Source organism: Ranitomeya imitator, chromosome 4, assembly GCF_032444005.1.
Source record: "Ranitomeya imitator isolate aRanImi1 chromosome 4, aRanImi1.pri, whole genome shotgun sequence".
Lineage (NCBI taxonomy): Eukaryota > Metazoa > Chordata > Amphibia > Anura > Dendrobatidae > Ranitomeya > Ranitomeya imitator.
In genome coordinates this window covers 8,293,183-8,309,450 of record NC_091285.1, presented here as the reverse complement: position 1 = coordinate 8,309,450, position 16,268 = coordinate 8,293,183, and the positions used below count along the sequence as shown (strand labels likewise).

Below are 16,268 nucleotides of genomic sequence, written 5' to 3'. Positions count from 1 at the left end.
TGAATCAGTTGTATTCTCCGTTTCTCTACGATACATAACACAGAAGCCTAGGAACATTTATACATTTCCCTCAGTGTTTCCTGATCCCCAATATCCCCAGGTGATGCGTTTCCATCATTAATCCCCTTGTTGTCAGGTAGCTGCGGATATTTCCCGGCGGTCGCACATCTCCTTTATTAATGATTGTCCCCTCGTTTACACCTTGTGTAGCTGCATTAATCTGCCCGGAATCACAATTATCGGGACCTCGATCCATCTCTGAACGCTTCATATATTATATATAATGGAAAACTAAGGGCAGAATCAGACACGGTGCAATAATGTTTGCTTCCTCGTCACCCTCCATCATCACTCAGCGTTAATTATTCTTTTATTATTGGTGGTTTTTGCTGATTATTTGCTGCTCGTGTGACGGTCAGCGGCGCCCGGTGGATTCTCATTGTTTCGGATCTCCGGAGTTACAAGTCGTCTTCCGCGTTCCGTCCGTTTTACACGACTTTAGTGTCTCTGATGCTCAATGATTGGAATCCGGATACATTTCTATAACTGATGTGTGATTGATTCTTTATAACTGTTGGATCTGAGATAAATCCCGGACACCGCAAGGACGGGTCATAGCGACGCGTGAATGCGGCACCATCAGACTTGTTCTGGTGGAAACATCGATTCCATCATTTTCCCCAGATCTGGGTAGAGATTAACACCTTAATGCCCGCGCCTATTTTGTTCTTTTTTCCCTGCCCTATTGATGTGACGTCCCCCCTCTGTTTCTGATAGTTCCAGAGATACAATATTACACAAATACATATACAACACATACTATTAATACGGCTACAGTCGTCCCCGGATACTGAAGCCCCTCGTCCGCACCAGAGGGGGATCCGTTTTTAGTTGCGGTTTTCTTCGTGATCTTTTGTGATTGCTGCTTTCTGACGATCGGATTTTGCTGTTTTTCGGAGACCCCCCCGGTGACATTTTCCATCTTAATGAGGGAAATTCTACAGAAAAGATTTTGCTTCTATTTTTTTTTTAATTCACTTCTGACTGAACATAACTAAATACATTAACAGTCGTCCACTTTCCCCCCCGAGGGTCCGCATGTGCCGAGTGCTCGTACCCCCATGACTTCGCGTCTCACAACTTTTTTTCCACTTTCCAATGTTTTTTTTACATCTGAACGGCGACTCGAGAAGTGACGGAAGGTGAAACCTTTATTCACATTAATAATGACACAGACGATAAATCCAATGTAAACATCCGTTATAACTCGCGGCTATAATACTGCAGACAGGGGACCGCTGCGGGGGCCGTTCTACACCATGATCCTCCAGCTGGAGAAGGGGGTGCAGGCCGGACCCCACTGTGGGACTGACTCCCCCACACCCACAGACTGTGCTGTTATCCCCCATATAATCCCAGAGATTCCACCTTTCATCCAGATAGATACAACGTAGACTGACGGTTCGTTACAATGTGTCAGAATCTCAATCTCTTACCTGCACTGATACATTGTAACAAACCCTCAGCTGCGAGCAGAATAAAGTTAGGACAGGTTTTAGCCTCAATAGACGCTGACAGCAAGCAGAGATCTTGTGTTAGAAAGTGGCGGGACGTTTCTATAAACATTTCTTATCCAGACCCCTCCTTACTCCATCCTCCTCACCGACAGGTCTCCTCTCGCGCTGCCCCTGTTATCTGGGATTTGCTACCTCACTGCCGCAGACTCATACTGGCACCGTGTGATGGGTGTGAGCTGCAGGCCGTGATTTTACGATATCGCTTCCGTGTGCGCTGATAACATTTGGCACAATATTGAAATGCCGCCACATAGTGACATTCACTCTAATACGTCCTATGGCCGCACATCTGACTGTAGCGCAGCGGAGACCCCCAGTAATGGGCTAGATGTTACCATAGTACTGCCGTGCTGCTGCAGCGCTGCTTGTGGTTGATGTGCTAATTACTGCTGCTCGTACTGTCTGCAGATAGATATGTAATTACAAGGTAAATCACAAATAATAATAATAATAATAATATAATAAGTCATATAATAATATCAGGTGACACCCATCCTATAAGTTATTAATGACTGACCCACCCACCCGAATCCCAAGGATGAGCCAGTCCTGTAAGCGTGCAAATATCTGAGTGGCCACTGCTCCACCTGCTGGTGATAAGGTGGAACTGCTACAACAAGACAATGGAGCCGAGAACGCCCCAAATTACAGTAAAATTGTGCAAAACCGCACAGCTGTATCCTCTAGTCACATCCAAAGCTGCGCATAAAAGTCTGTAAGATCTCCAGGCCTGAAGTTTCACCGCTGGATGATGGGAAATGTAGTGATTACCCCGGCTGAATGGTATAAACACCCCTTCACTCCCAGATCAGGTGCACACGGTGTATACGATGATAACGGATTGGTTTTATGGCGGAGCCCCGGAGCCCGAGGTCACAGGGTTCACGTCTGAATGCACATAGATCAGCAGGCTGGCCGTGCTCCCCCTGAAATACAAGAACGGTGGCACAATCCAGAATGGCTTCATAACACGCAATCAGCTGCTGCAGAACCTCTTTACATCGGTTCCTCACAGCCTCAGATACTCACCAGTGAAAAGCTGTGTTTCCGTATGTAGATTTTACATCATCCCAGGACACCTAGAATACAGAGATCACATGTAAAACCGCCACACAGTGCACACGGAAGATATGGAGGACAGGCTGTAGGGACAGCTCACCTTACACAAATAATACCACCACATAGTGCACAGTGATGATACGGAGGACAGGCTGTAGGAACAACTCACCTTACACAAATAATACCACCACATAGTGCACACGGAAGATACGGAGGACAGGCTGCAGGAACAGCTCACCTTACACAAATAATACCACCACATAGTGCACACGGAAGATACGGAGGACAGGCTGCAGGAACAGCTCACCTTACACAAATAATACCACCACATAGTGCACACTGATGATATGGAGGGCAGGCTGCTGCGCACAGCTCACCTTACACACATAATACCGCCACATAGTGCACACGGAAGATACGGAGGACAGGCTGTAGGGACAGCTCACCTTACACAAATAATACCACCACATAGTGCACACTGATGATATGGAGGGCAGGCTGCTGCGCACAGCTCACCTTACACACATAATACTGCCACATAGTGCACACGGAAGATACGGAGGACAGGCTGTAGGGACAGCTCACCTTACACAAATAATACCACCACATAGTGCACACTGATGATATGGAGGACAGGCTGCGGGCAGAGCTCACCTTACACACATAATACCGCCACACAGTGCACACGGAAGATATGGAGGACAGGCTGTAGGGACAGCTCACCTTACACAAATAATACCACCACATAGTGCACAGTGATGATACGGAGGACAGGCTGTAGGAACAACTCACCTTACACAAATAATACCACCACATAGTGCACACGGAAGATACGGAGGACAGGCTGCAGGAACAGCTCACCTTACACAAATAATACCACCACATAGTGCACACTGATGATATGGAGGGCAGGCTGCTGCGCACAGCTCACCTTACACACATAATACTGCCACATAGTGCACACGGAAGATACGGAGGACAGGCTGTAGGGACAGCTCACCTTACACAAATAATACCACCACATAGTGCACACTGATGATATGGAGGACAGGCTGCGGGCAGAGCTCACCTTACACACATAATACCGCCACACAGTGCACACGGAAGATATGGTGGACAGGCTGTAGGAACAACTCACCTTACACAAATAATACCACCACATAGTGCACACTGATGATATGGAAGACAGGCTGCAGGAACAGCTCACCTTACACACATAATACTGCCACATAGTGCACACGGAAGATACGGAGGACAGGCTGTAGGGACAGCTCACCTTACACAAATAATACCACCACATAGTGCACACTGATGATATGGAGGACAGGCTGCGGGCAGAGCTCACCTTACACACATAATACCGCCACACAGTGCACACGGAAGATATGGTGGACAGGCTGTAGGAACAACTCATCTTACACAAATAATACCACCACATAGTGCACACTGATGATATGGAAGACAGGCTGCTGCGCACAGCTTACCTTACACACATAATACCGCCACATAGAGCACACGGAAGATACGGAGGACAGGCTGTAGGAACAGCTCACCTTACACAAATAATACCACCACATAGTGCACACTGATGATACGGAGGACAGGCTGCTGGGCAGAGCTCACCTTGCACACATAATACCACCACATAGTGCACACTGATGATATGGAGGACTGGCTGCGGTAACAGCTCACCTTACACACATAATACCACAACATAGTGCACACTGATGATATGGAGGACTGGCTGTGGGAACAGCTCACTTTACACACATAATACCACCACATAGTGCACACGGAAGATACGGAGGACAGGCTGTAGGAACAGCTCACCTTACACAAATAATACCACCACATAGTGCACACTGATGATACGGAGGACAGGCTGCTGGGCAGAGCTCACCTTACACACATAATACTGCCACATAGTGCACACGGAAGATACGGAGGACGGGCTGTAGAAACAGCTCACCTTACATAAATAATACCACCACATAGTGCACACTGATGATACGGAGGACAGGCTGCGGGTACAGCTCACCTTACACACATAATACCGCCACATAGGGCACGCTGATGATACGGAGGACAGGCTGCTGGGCAGAGCTCACCTTACACACATAATACCACCACATAGTGCACACTGATGATATGGAGGACTGGCTGCGGGAGCAGCTCACCAGACACAAATAATACCGCCACATAGTGCACACTGATACGGAGGACAGGCTGCTGGGCAGAGCTCACCTTACACACGTAATACCACCTCATAGTGCACACTGAAGACATGGAGGACAGGCTGCTAAGCAAAGCTCACCTTACACACATAATACTGCCACATAGTACACACTGATGATATGGAGGACTGGCTGCTGTGCATAGCTCACCTTACACACATAATACCACCACATGGTGCAAAGTGATGATACGGAGGACAGGCTGCTGGGCAGAGCTCACCTTACACACATAATACCGCCACATAGTGCACACTGATGATACGGAGGACAGGCTGCGGGGAGAGCTCACCTTACAAACATAATACCGCCACGTAGTGTACACTGATGATATGGAGGACAGGATGCGGGCAGAGCTCACCTTACACACATAATACCACCACATAGTGCACACTGATGATATGGAGGACAAGATGCGGGCAGAGCTCACCTTACACACACAGGAGTCATTGAAGAAATACCATCCTCCGTCCCTGCAGCTCCGAATGTAAGAACTGAAGTGACCGAAAGTCGCCGTCCCGGAGTGTGAGATCACCGCGAAGAGGCGATAGGTACAGTGTGTCTGCGAGAGGAAACCGGAGAGTAGGTATCACACAGGAGGGGATTAGATACACGGCTCAGCAGACAGTATCACAGGAAGGGATTAGATACACGGCTCAGCAGATGGTATCACACAGGTTGGGATTAGATACACGGCTCAGCAGTCAGTATCACACAGGAGGGGATTAGATACATGGCTCAGCAGACAGTATCACAGGAAGGGATTAGATACACGGCTCAGCAGATGGTATCACACAGGTTGGGATTAGATACACGGCTCAGCAGTCAGTATCACACAGGAGGGGATTAGATACACGGCTCAGCAGACAGTATCACAGGAAGGGATTAGATACACGGCTCAGCAGATGGTATCACACAGGTTGGGATTAGATACACGGCTCAACAGTCAGTATCACACAGGAGGGGATTAGATACACGGCTCAGCAGTCAGCATCACACAGGATTAAATACAGCTCAGCAGTCAGTACCACAGTTAGATTAGATACTGCTCAGCAGTCAGTATCACACTGGATTAGATACAGCTCAGCAGTCAGTATCACACTGGATTACATACAGCTCAGCAGTCAGTATCACACAGGATTAGATACAGATCCGCAGTCAGTATCACACAGGATTAGATACAGCTCAGCAGTCAGTATCACAGTTAGATTAGATACAGCGCAGCAGTCAGTATCACACTGGATTAGATGCAGCTCAGCAGACAGTATTACACAGGAGAGGATTAGATACGCGGCTCAGCAGTCAATATCACACTTAGATTAGATACACGGCTCAGCAGTCAGTATCACAGAGGATTAGATACAGCTCAGCAGTCAGTATCACACTTAGATTAGATACACGGCTCAGCAGACAGTATGACACAGGAGAGGATTAGATACACGGCTCAGCAGACAGTATTACACAGAATAGGATTAGATACATGGCTCAGCAGACAGTATTACACAGGATAGGATTAGATACTGCTGAGCAGTCAGCATCACACTGGATTAGATGCAGCTCAGCAGTCAGTATCACAATTAGATTAGATACAGCTCAGCAGTCAGTATCACACTTAGATTAGATACAGCTCAGCAGTCAGCACCACAGTTAGATTAGATACTGCTCAGCAGTCAGTATCATACTGGATTAGATGCAGCTCAGCAGACAGTATCACACAGGAGAGGATTAGATACATGGCTCAGCAGACAGTATCACACAGGAGAGGATTAGATACACGGCTCAGCAGACAGTATCACACAGGATAGGATTAGATACACGGCTCAGTAGTCAGTATCACACAGGATAGGATTAGATACATGGCTCAGTAGTCAGTATCACACAGGATAGGATTAGATACTGCTGAGCAGTCAGCATCACACTGATTAGATACAGCTCAGCAGTCAGTATCACACAGGATTAGATACACGGCTCAGCAGACAGTATTACACAGAATAGGATTAGATACACGGCTCAGCAGACAGTATCACACAGGATAGGATTAGATACTGCTGAGCAATCAGTATCACACTGGATTAGATGCAGCTCAGCAGTCAGTATCACACTTAGATTAGATACATGGCTCAGCAGTCAGTATCACACTGATTAGATACAGTGGAGTGTCGCCCTCCGGCGGTACTATGGCTGTCTGCTGGCGGTCGCTGTGGCCCCTCACCGTTGGCTGCTCGTCTTCGGGGAGATGTTCGGGGCCCAGGATCTCCATCAGATCTAGTGTCGGGGGGAAGGTGACCGTCCTGTTGATCTTCTGGATCTGGGATCTGGTCTTACAGAGCCGCGTCAGGTGGACGGTGAAGGTACGCGGCAGAGAGCGGAGGAGCGTGACCTGCCGAACAATGAGACAGCCATTCCTCACCACGGCGGGACCTCTGCTGGCTGTCAGTGACCGAGATGTGTCCGACAATGTGAGGACGGGCCGGTCACACTAACCGCCTCCATAGCCTCCGTCTCCAATTGTCGTGGAACTACACCTCCCAGCATGTCCTGACAGCTGCAGACATCTCGCGGTTACCTTTGTCGCCCGGCTGTCCTCTCCGCACTTCGGGCAGACGTTCTCTTCTTCATACGAGTCCTGGTAGCGGAAATATCTCCAGAGCGCTCGCTCCTGACAGCACGGAGACAGAAGGACGGGGAGAGCGTCATTGTCACACAGCGAAACGGAGCTGTCGCTATAGCAACAGAAGAAGGCGGGCTGATTATAGGTTGCTATTGGCAACGACTCCACTTCTGTCTGCGCCATTTACAGCGGATTTTACGTCTCACTCACCAGAGTCAACTTTCTGTGATATTTGGAGTGAGAAACCCGGAGTGGGAGGAACAAGAGGTCGCGGTGGGCGGAGCTTTGGCGGTGGCACCTGTCACAGGTGAGACGCTCCTCCAGCGAGATGGTAAACAGCGAGCGCAGCGCCTCCTCCTGGACAAACACCGAAGGACAGAAGTGAACAGATCTAGTCACAAGGCGCGAGGATGTGGGGGGATCGGGCTGGTTTGGGGGGGACTGATTATTTGAAATTATCAGGGTATGATTACACACTTTAGTTCATCACAAATGTCTCTGCTGCTGGTAACAACCAATCACTGCACAGCTTTCATGTCACCAGAGCGGTTTTAAAAATGAAAGCTGGGTTTTGATTGGTTGCTACGGACAACCAAGACTGTTGTGATAAATAAGGCCTAGGTGTGTCAGTTCTGGGGTGTCTGATCTCGGGGGGCAGTGCTGAGGAGACTTGGTTAGATATAGGGGGGCTCATGTGATGGGGAAGCAATGGAGCATTTAATGGGATTCAGTCCACAGACCCCCATATCAAAGCCGCAGCCCAAAACTGAGGGTTTACCAGGGGACGATCCGGCATGTTCTGGAGAAGATGGTTCCAGAAGGAGGAGAAGACGTCGGCAACATCGACCTCGGCGAATACTGAGGAGACAAAACCACAGCGTGTAACCCTAAAAATGTGCTCCTCCCGTACCCCTCTATAGTGCTGTGTACCCCCATGATACAGGGACCCCTCTATAGTGCTGTGTACCCCCATAATACAGGGACCCCTCTATAGTGCTGTGTACCCCCATAATACAGGGACCCCTCTATAGTGCTGTGTACTCCCCTATAATTCAGGGACCCCTCTATAGTACCGTGTACCCCCTATAATACAGGCACCCGTATATTGAAGTGTACCCCCATAATACAGGGACCCCTCTACCGTGCTGTGTACTCCCCTATAATTCAGGGACCCCTCTATAGTGCTGTGTACCCCATTTTCATCCCAATTGTTATTTTTATTAATTTTCTCTAAATTTCTGTTACCAGAACACTCACAGGTCAGTTTGGCCATCAGGAGACATCGGAGGAGGCGGTGAGGGGGCACAGCGTCACCTCTGCTGTCCTGCATGTCCATAAAGAGAGCAACAAGCTCGTAGGGAAACCTCCGCTCTGCGGGAACATTGTCATCTGCCTCCCCGATCCTGCAGGAGACATGAGGTCATCATCCTGTACCCCGAGCGTCAGTGTCATCATCCTGTACCCCGAGCGTCAGTGTCATCATCCTGTACCCCGAGCATCAGTGTCACCATCCTGTACCCCGAGTATCAGTGTCACCATCCTGTACCCCGAGTATCAGTGTCACCATCCTGTACCCCAAGCATCAGTGTCATCATCCTGTACCCCGAGCATCAGTGTCACCATCCTGTACCCCAAGCATCAGTGTCATCATCCTGTACCCCGAGCATCAGTGCCATTATCCTGTACCCCGAGCATCAGTGTCACCATCCTGTACCCCAAGAAGCAGTGTCATTCTCCTGTACCCCGAGCGTCAGTGTCACCATCCTGTACCCCGAGTGTCAGTGTCATTCTCCTGTACCCCGAGTGTCAGTGTCATTCTCCTGTACCCCGAGTATCAGTGTCATCATCCTGTACCCCGAGTGTCAGTGTCATTATCCTGTACCCCGAGCATCAGTGTCACCATCCTGTAACCCGAGTGTCAGTGTCATTCTCCTGTACCCCGAGTGTCAGTGTCATTATCCTGTACCCCGAGTATCAGTATCATCATCCTGTACCCCGAGTGTCAGTGTCATCATCCTGTACCCCGAGCGGCAGTGTCATCATCCTGTACCCCGAGAATCAGTGTCATCATCCTGTACCCCGAGAGTCAGTGTCATCATCCTGTACCACGAGCGTCAGTGTCATTATCCTGTACCCGGAGCGTCAGTGTCACCATCCTGTACCCCGAGCGTCATTGTCATCATCCTGTACCCCGAGCGTCAGTGTCATCATCCTGTACCCCGAGCTTCAGTGTCATCATCCTGTACCCGGAGCGTCAGTGTCATCATCCTGTACCCCGAGCGTAAGTGTCATCATCCTGTACTCCGAGCGTCACTGTCATCATCCTGTACCCCGAGCATCAGTGTCATCATTCTGTACCCTGAGCGTCAGTGCCACCATCCTGTACCCCGAGCGTCAGTGTCATCATCCTGTACCCCGAGCGTCAGTGTCATCATCCTGCACCACGAGTATCAGTGTCACCATCCTGTACCCCGAGCGTCAGTGTCACCATCCTGTACCCCGAGTGTCAGTGTCACCATCCTGTACCCCGAGTATCAGTGTCACCATCCTGTACCCCGAGCATCAGTGTCACCATCCTGTACCCCGAGTATCAGTGTCATCATCCTGTACCCCGAGCATCAGTGTCACCATCCTGTACCCCGAGTATCAGTGTCACCATCCTGTACCCCGAGTATCAGTGTCACCATCCTGTACCCCAAGCATCAGTGTCATCATCCTGTACCCCGAGCATCAGTGTCACCATCCTGTACCCCAAGCATCAGTGTCATCATCCTGTACCCCGAGTGTCAGTGTCATCATCCTGTACCCCGAGTATCAGTGTCACCATCCTGTACCCCAAGAAGCAGTGTCATTCTCCTGTACCCCGAGCGTCAGTGTCACCATCCTGTACCCCGAGTGTCAGTGTCATTCTCCTGTACCCCGAGTGTCAGTGTCATTATCCTGTACCCCGAGTATCAGTGTCATTATCCTGTACCCCGAGTATCAGTGTCATCATCCTGTACCTCGAGTATCAGTGTCATCATCCTGTACCCCGAGTATCAGTGTCATCATCCTGTACCCCGAGTGTCAGTGTCATTATCCTGTACCCCGAGTGTCAGTGTCATTATCCTGTAACCCGAGTGTCAGTGTCATTATCCTGTACCCCGAGTATCAGTATCATCATCCTGTACCCCGAGTGTCAGTGTCATTATCCTGTACCCCGAGTATCAGTGTCATCATCCTGTACCCCGAGAATCAGTGTCATCATCCTGTACCCCGAGAGTCAGTGTCATCATCCTGTACCACGAGCGTCAGTGTCATTATCCTGTACCCGGAGCGACAGTGTCACCATCCTGTACCCCGAGCGTCATTGTCATCATCCTGTACCCCGAGCGTCAGTGTCATCATCCTGTAGCCCGAGCTTCAGTGTCATCATCCTGTACCCTGAGCGTCAGTGTCACCATCCTATACCCGGAGCGTCAGTGTCACCATCCTGTACCCCGAGCGTAAGTGTCATCATCCTGTACTCCGAGCGTCACTGTCATCATCCTGTACCCCGAGCATCAGTGTCATCATTCTGTACCCTGAGCGTCAGTGCCACCATCCTGTACCCCGAGCGTCAGTGTCATCATCCTGTACCCCGAGCGTCAGTGTCATCATCCTGCACCACGAGTATCAGTGTCACCATCCTGTACCCCGAGCGTCAGTGTCACCATCCTGTACCCCGAGTGTCAGTGTCATCATCCTGTACCCCGAGTATCAGTGTCACCATCCTGTACACCGAGCATCAGTGTCACCATCCTGTACCCCGAGTATCAGTGTCATCATCCTGTACACCGAGCATCAGTGTCACCATCCTGTACCCCGAGTATCAGTGTCACCATCCTGTACACCGAGCATCAGTGTCACCATCCTGTACCCCGAGTATCAGTGTCATCATCCTGTACACCGAGCATCAGTGTCACCATCCTGTACCCCAAGCATCAGTGTCATCATCCTGTACCCCGAGCATCAGTGTCATCATCCTGTACCCCGAGTATCAGTGTCATCATCCTATACCCCGATTGTCAGTGTCATCATCCTGTACCCCGAGTATCAGTGTCACCATCCTGTACCCCGAGCATCAGAGTCATCATCCTGTACCCCGAGTATCAGTGTCATTATCCTGTACCCCAAGCGTCAGTGTCACCATCCTGTACCCGGAGCGTCAGTGTCATCATCCTGTACCCCGAGCGTCAGTGTCATCATCCTGTACCCCGAGCGTCAGTGTCATCATCCTGTACCCGGAGCGTCAGTGTCACCATCCTGTACCCTGAGCTTCAGTGTCACCATCCTGTACCCCGAGCGTCAGTGTCATCATCCTGTACTCCGAGCGTCAGTGTCATCATCCTGTACCCCGAGCATCAGTGTCATCATTCTGTACCCCGAGCGTCAGTGTCATCATCCTGTACTCCGAGCGTCAGTGCCACCATCCTGTACCCTGAGCATCAATGTCATCATCCTGTACCCCGAGCATCAGTGTCATCATCCTGTACCCCGAGTGTCAGTGTCATCATCCTGTACCCCGAGCATCAGAGTCATCATCCTGTACCCCGAGTATCAGTGTCATCATCCTGTACCCCGAGTATCAGTGTCATCATCCTGTACCCCGAGTATCAGTGTCATCATCCTGTACCCCGAGCATCAGTGTCACCATCCTGTACCCCGAGCATCAGAGTCATCATCCTGTACCCCGAGTATCAGTGTCATTATCCTGTACCCCAAGCGTCAGTGTCACCATCCTGTACCCGGAGCGTCAGTGTCATTATCCTGTACCCCGAGCGTCAGTGTCATCATACTGTACCCTGAGCTTCAGTGTCACCATCTTGTACTCCGAGCGTCAGTGCCACCATCCTGTACCCTGAGCATCAGTGTCATCATCCTGTACCCCGAGTATCAGTGTCATCATCCTGTACCCCGAGTATCAGTGTCATCATCCTGTACCCCGAGTATCAGTGTCATCATCCTGTACCCCGAGCATCAGTGTCACCATCCTGTACCCCGAGCATCAGAGTCATCATCCTGTACCCCGAGTGTCAGGGTCATTATCCTGTACCCCGAGTGTCAGGGTCATTATCCTGTACCCCGAGTGTCAGTGTCATTATCCTGTACCCCGAGTGTCAGTGTCATCATCCTGTACCCCGAGTGTCAGGGTCATTATCCTGTACCCCGAGTGTCAGGGTCATTATCCTGTACCCCCAGTGTCAGTGTCATCATCCTATACCCCGATTGTCAGTGTCATTATCCTGTACCCCGAGTATCAGTGTCACCATCCTGTACCCCGAGCATCAGTGTCACCATCCTGTACCCCGAGTATCAGTGTCATCATCCTATACCCCGAGCGCCAGTGTCATCATCCTGTACTCCGAGTGTCAGTGTCATCATCCTGTACCCTGAGCGTCAGTGTCACCATCCTGTACCCGGAGCGTCAGTGTCATCATTCTGTACCCCGAGTGTCAGTGTCATCATACTGTACCCCTAGCTTCAGTGTCACCATCCTGTACTCCGAGCGTCAGTGTCATCATCCTGTACTCCGAGCGTCAGTGTCATCATCCTGTACCCCGAGCATCAGTGTAATCATTTTGTAGCCCGAGCGTCAGTGTCATCATCCTGTACTCCGAGCGTCAGTGTAATCATTTTGTACCCCGAGCGTCAGTGTCATCATCCTGTACCCCGAGCATCAGTGTAATCATTTTGTACCCCGAGCGTCAGTGTCATCATCCTGTACCCCGAGCATCAGTGTAATCATTTTGTACCCCGAGCATCAGTGTCATCATCCTGTACCCCGAGTATCAGTGTCATCATCCTGTACCCCGAGTATCAGTGTCATCATCCTGTACCCCGATTGTCAGTGTCATCATCCTGTACCCCGAGTGTCAGTGTCATCATCCTGTACCCCGAGTATCAGTGTCACCATCCTGTACCCCGATTGTCAGTGTCATCATCCTGTACCCCGAGTGTCAGTGTCATCATCCTGTACCCCGAGTGTCAGTGTCATCATCCTGTACCCCGAGAATCAGTGTCACCCTCCTGTACCACGAGCATCAGTGTCATCATCCTATACCCCGAGCGTCAGTGTCATTATCCTATACCCCGAGCGTCGGTGTCATCATCCTATACCCCGAGTGTCAGTGTCATTATCCTGTACCCCGTGCGTCAGTGTCATCATCCTGTACCCCGAGTGTCAGGGTCATTATCCTGTACCCCGAGTGTCAGTGTCATCATCCAGTACCCCGAGTGTCAGTGTCATTATCCTGCACCCCGAGTGTCAGTGTCATTATCCTGTACCCCGAGTATCAGTGTCACCATCCTGTACCCCGAGTGTCAGTGTCACCATCCTGTACCCCGAGTGTCAGTGTCACCATCCTGTACCCCGAGTGTCAGTGTCATCATCCTGTACCCCGAGCGTCAGTGTCATTATCCTGTACCCCGAGTGTCAGTGTCATCATCCTGTACCCCGAGTGTCAGTGTCATCATCCTGTACCCCGAGTGTCAGTGTCATTATCCTGTACCCCGAGTGTCAGTGTCACCATCCTGTACCCCGAGTGTCAGTGTCATTATCCTGTACCCCGAGTGTCAGTGTCATTATCCTGTACCCCGAGTGTCAGTGTCATTATCCTGTACCCCGAGTGTCAGTGTCATTATCCTGTACCCCGAGTGTCAGTGTCATCATCCTGTACCCCGAGCGTCAGTGTCATTATCCTATACCCCGAGCGTCAGTGTCATCATCCTGTACCCCGAGTGTCAGGGTCATTATCCTGTACCCCGAGTGTCAGTGTCATCATCCTGTACCCCGAGTGTCAGTGTCATCATCCTGTACCCCGAGCGTCAGTGTCATTATCCTATACCCCGAGCGTCAGTGTCATCATCCTGTACCCCGAGTGTCAGGGTCATCATCCTGTACCCCGAGTGTCAGGGTCATTATCCTGTACCCCGAGCGTCAGTGTCATCATCCTGTACCCCGAGTGTCAGTGTCATTATCCTGCACCCCGAGTGTCAGTGTCATTATCCTGTACCCCGAGTATCAGTGTCACCATCCTGTACCCCGAGTGTCAGTGTCACCATCCTGTACCCCGAGTGTCAGTGTCACCATCCTGTACCCCGAGTGTCAGTGTCATTATCCTGTACCCCGAGTGTCAGTGTCATCATTCTGTACCCCGAGTGTCAGTGTCGTCATCCTGTACCCCGAGTATCAGAGTCATCATCCTGTACCCCGAGTGTCAGTGTCATTCTCCTGTACCCCGAGTGTCAGGGTCATTATCCTGTACCCCGAGCGTCAGTGCCATTATCCTGCACCCCGAGTGTCAGTGTCATTATCCTGTACCCCGAGTGTCAGTGTCATTATCCTGCACCCCGAGTGTCAGTGTCACCATCCTGTACCCCGAGCGTCAGTGTCATTATCCTGTACCCCGAGTATCAGTGTCATCATCCTGTACCCCGAGTGTCAGTGTCATCATCCTGTACCCCGAGTGTCAGTGTCATTATCCTGTACCCCGAGTGTCAGTGTCACCATCCTGTACCCCGAGCGTCAGTGTCATTATCCTGTACCCCGAGTATCAGTGTCATTATCCTGTACCCCGAGTGTCAGTGTCATCATCCTGTACCCCGAGTGTCAGTGTCACCATCCTGTACCCCGAGTGTCAGTGTCATTATCCTGTACCCCTGTTGGAGGTGGCGGGAGGTCACCAGATACTGATGAGATCTATATTTCTCTTTTCTTTGGTCATTTTGTTGATAAATATAAATTACTAACAATTTTAGTTTTCGAAGTTTCTCACTTTACAGCATTTGCCTAAAACATTTGCACAGTAGTATATTATGAGAATTCGCTGCCGCTCGTCTGCTGCTCACACATCATGGCTCGCCGATCTATAAGTACAGCGGGTGCGAAAAGTATTCAGACCCCATTAAATTTTCCAGTCTTTGTTTCATTGCAGCCATTTGGTAAATTCTATAAAGTTCATTTTTTCTCATTAATGTGCACTCTGCTCCCCATCTTGACTCATAAAAAAACAAATATAGACATTTTTGCAAATTTATTAAAAAAGAAAAGCTGAAATATCACATGGTCATAAGTCTTCAGCCCCTTTGCTCAGACTCTCATATGTAAGTCCCATGCTGTCCATTTCCTTGTGATCCTCCTTGAGATGGTTCTACTCCTTCATTGGAGTCCAGCTGTGTAATTACACTGATAGGACGTGATTTGGAAAGGCGCACACCTGTCTATACAAGGCCGGTCCCTCACGTATCGGAGACACTGACTGACGCAGACACATTAAAATCAATGTGTCTCTGCACATGTCAGCGTGTTTTCACAGACCGTGTGTCCGTGTGCAAAACACGGAGACATGTCAGTGTTCGTGGGAGCGCACGGATTACACGGACTCATTAAAGTCAATGGGTCCGTGTAAAACACGACGTACCGCACACAGACGCTGTCCATGTGCAGTCCGTGTGCCGTGCAGGAGACAGCGCTACAGTAAGCGCTGTCCCCCCAGCGTGGTGCTGAAGCCGCCATTCATATCTTCTCTCCAGCAGCGTTCGCTAGAGAGAAGATATGAAAAATCCTTTTTTTTTGTTTTTTTCCGTGTTTAAAATAAAGATCCCTGTCCCAACCCCCCTCCCACCCCCAGTGCGCCCGCCCGCTGTTAATAAAATACTCACCCGGCCCCCTCTCAGCACCAGCTTCTCCTGTATGAGCGGTCACGTGGTTCCGCCGATTACAGTCATGAATATGCGGCTCCACCTCCCATAGGGGTGGAGCCGCATACT

General features: G+C 50.2%; 1 protein-coding gene across 3 annotated transcripts in view; it reads right to left on the bottom strand.

Annotated features, from left to right (window-relative positions):
• Nucleotides 1-1,193: 1,193 nt before the first annotated feature.
• The window catches only part of USP18 (ubiquitin specific peptidase 18), a 29,633-nt gene continuing 14,558 nt past the window's right edge, over nucleotides 1,194-16,268 (bottom strand). For all 3 annotated transcript variants that reach the window (XM_069762873.1, XM_069762872.1, XM_069762874.1), the window contains 8 exons: nucleotides 8,736-8,881; nucleotides 8,257-8,336; nucleotides 7,689-7,835; nucleotides 7,434-7,526; nucleotides 7,080-7,247; nucleotides 5,298-5,429; nucleotides 2,607-2,656; nucleotides 1,194-2,503 (listed from right to left, as the gene is read on the bottom strand). In XM_069762873.1, coding sequence (XP_069618974.1) covers nucleotides 2,425-2,503; nucleotides 2,607-2,656; nucleotides 5,298-5,429; nucleotides 7,080-7,247; nucleotides 7,434-7,526; nucleotides 7,689-7,835; nucleotides 8,257-8,336; nucleotides 8,736-8,881 — 895 coding nt within the window. In that variant the 3' untranslated portion in view covers nucleotides 1,194-2,424. The remainder of the gene's footprint in view (nucleotides 2,504-2,606; nucleotides 2,657-5,297; nucleotides 5,430-7,079; nucleotides 7,248-7,433; nucleotides 7,527-7,688; nucleotides 7,836-8,256; nucleotides 8,337-8,735; nucleotides 8,882-16,268) is intronic.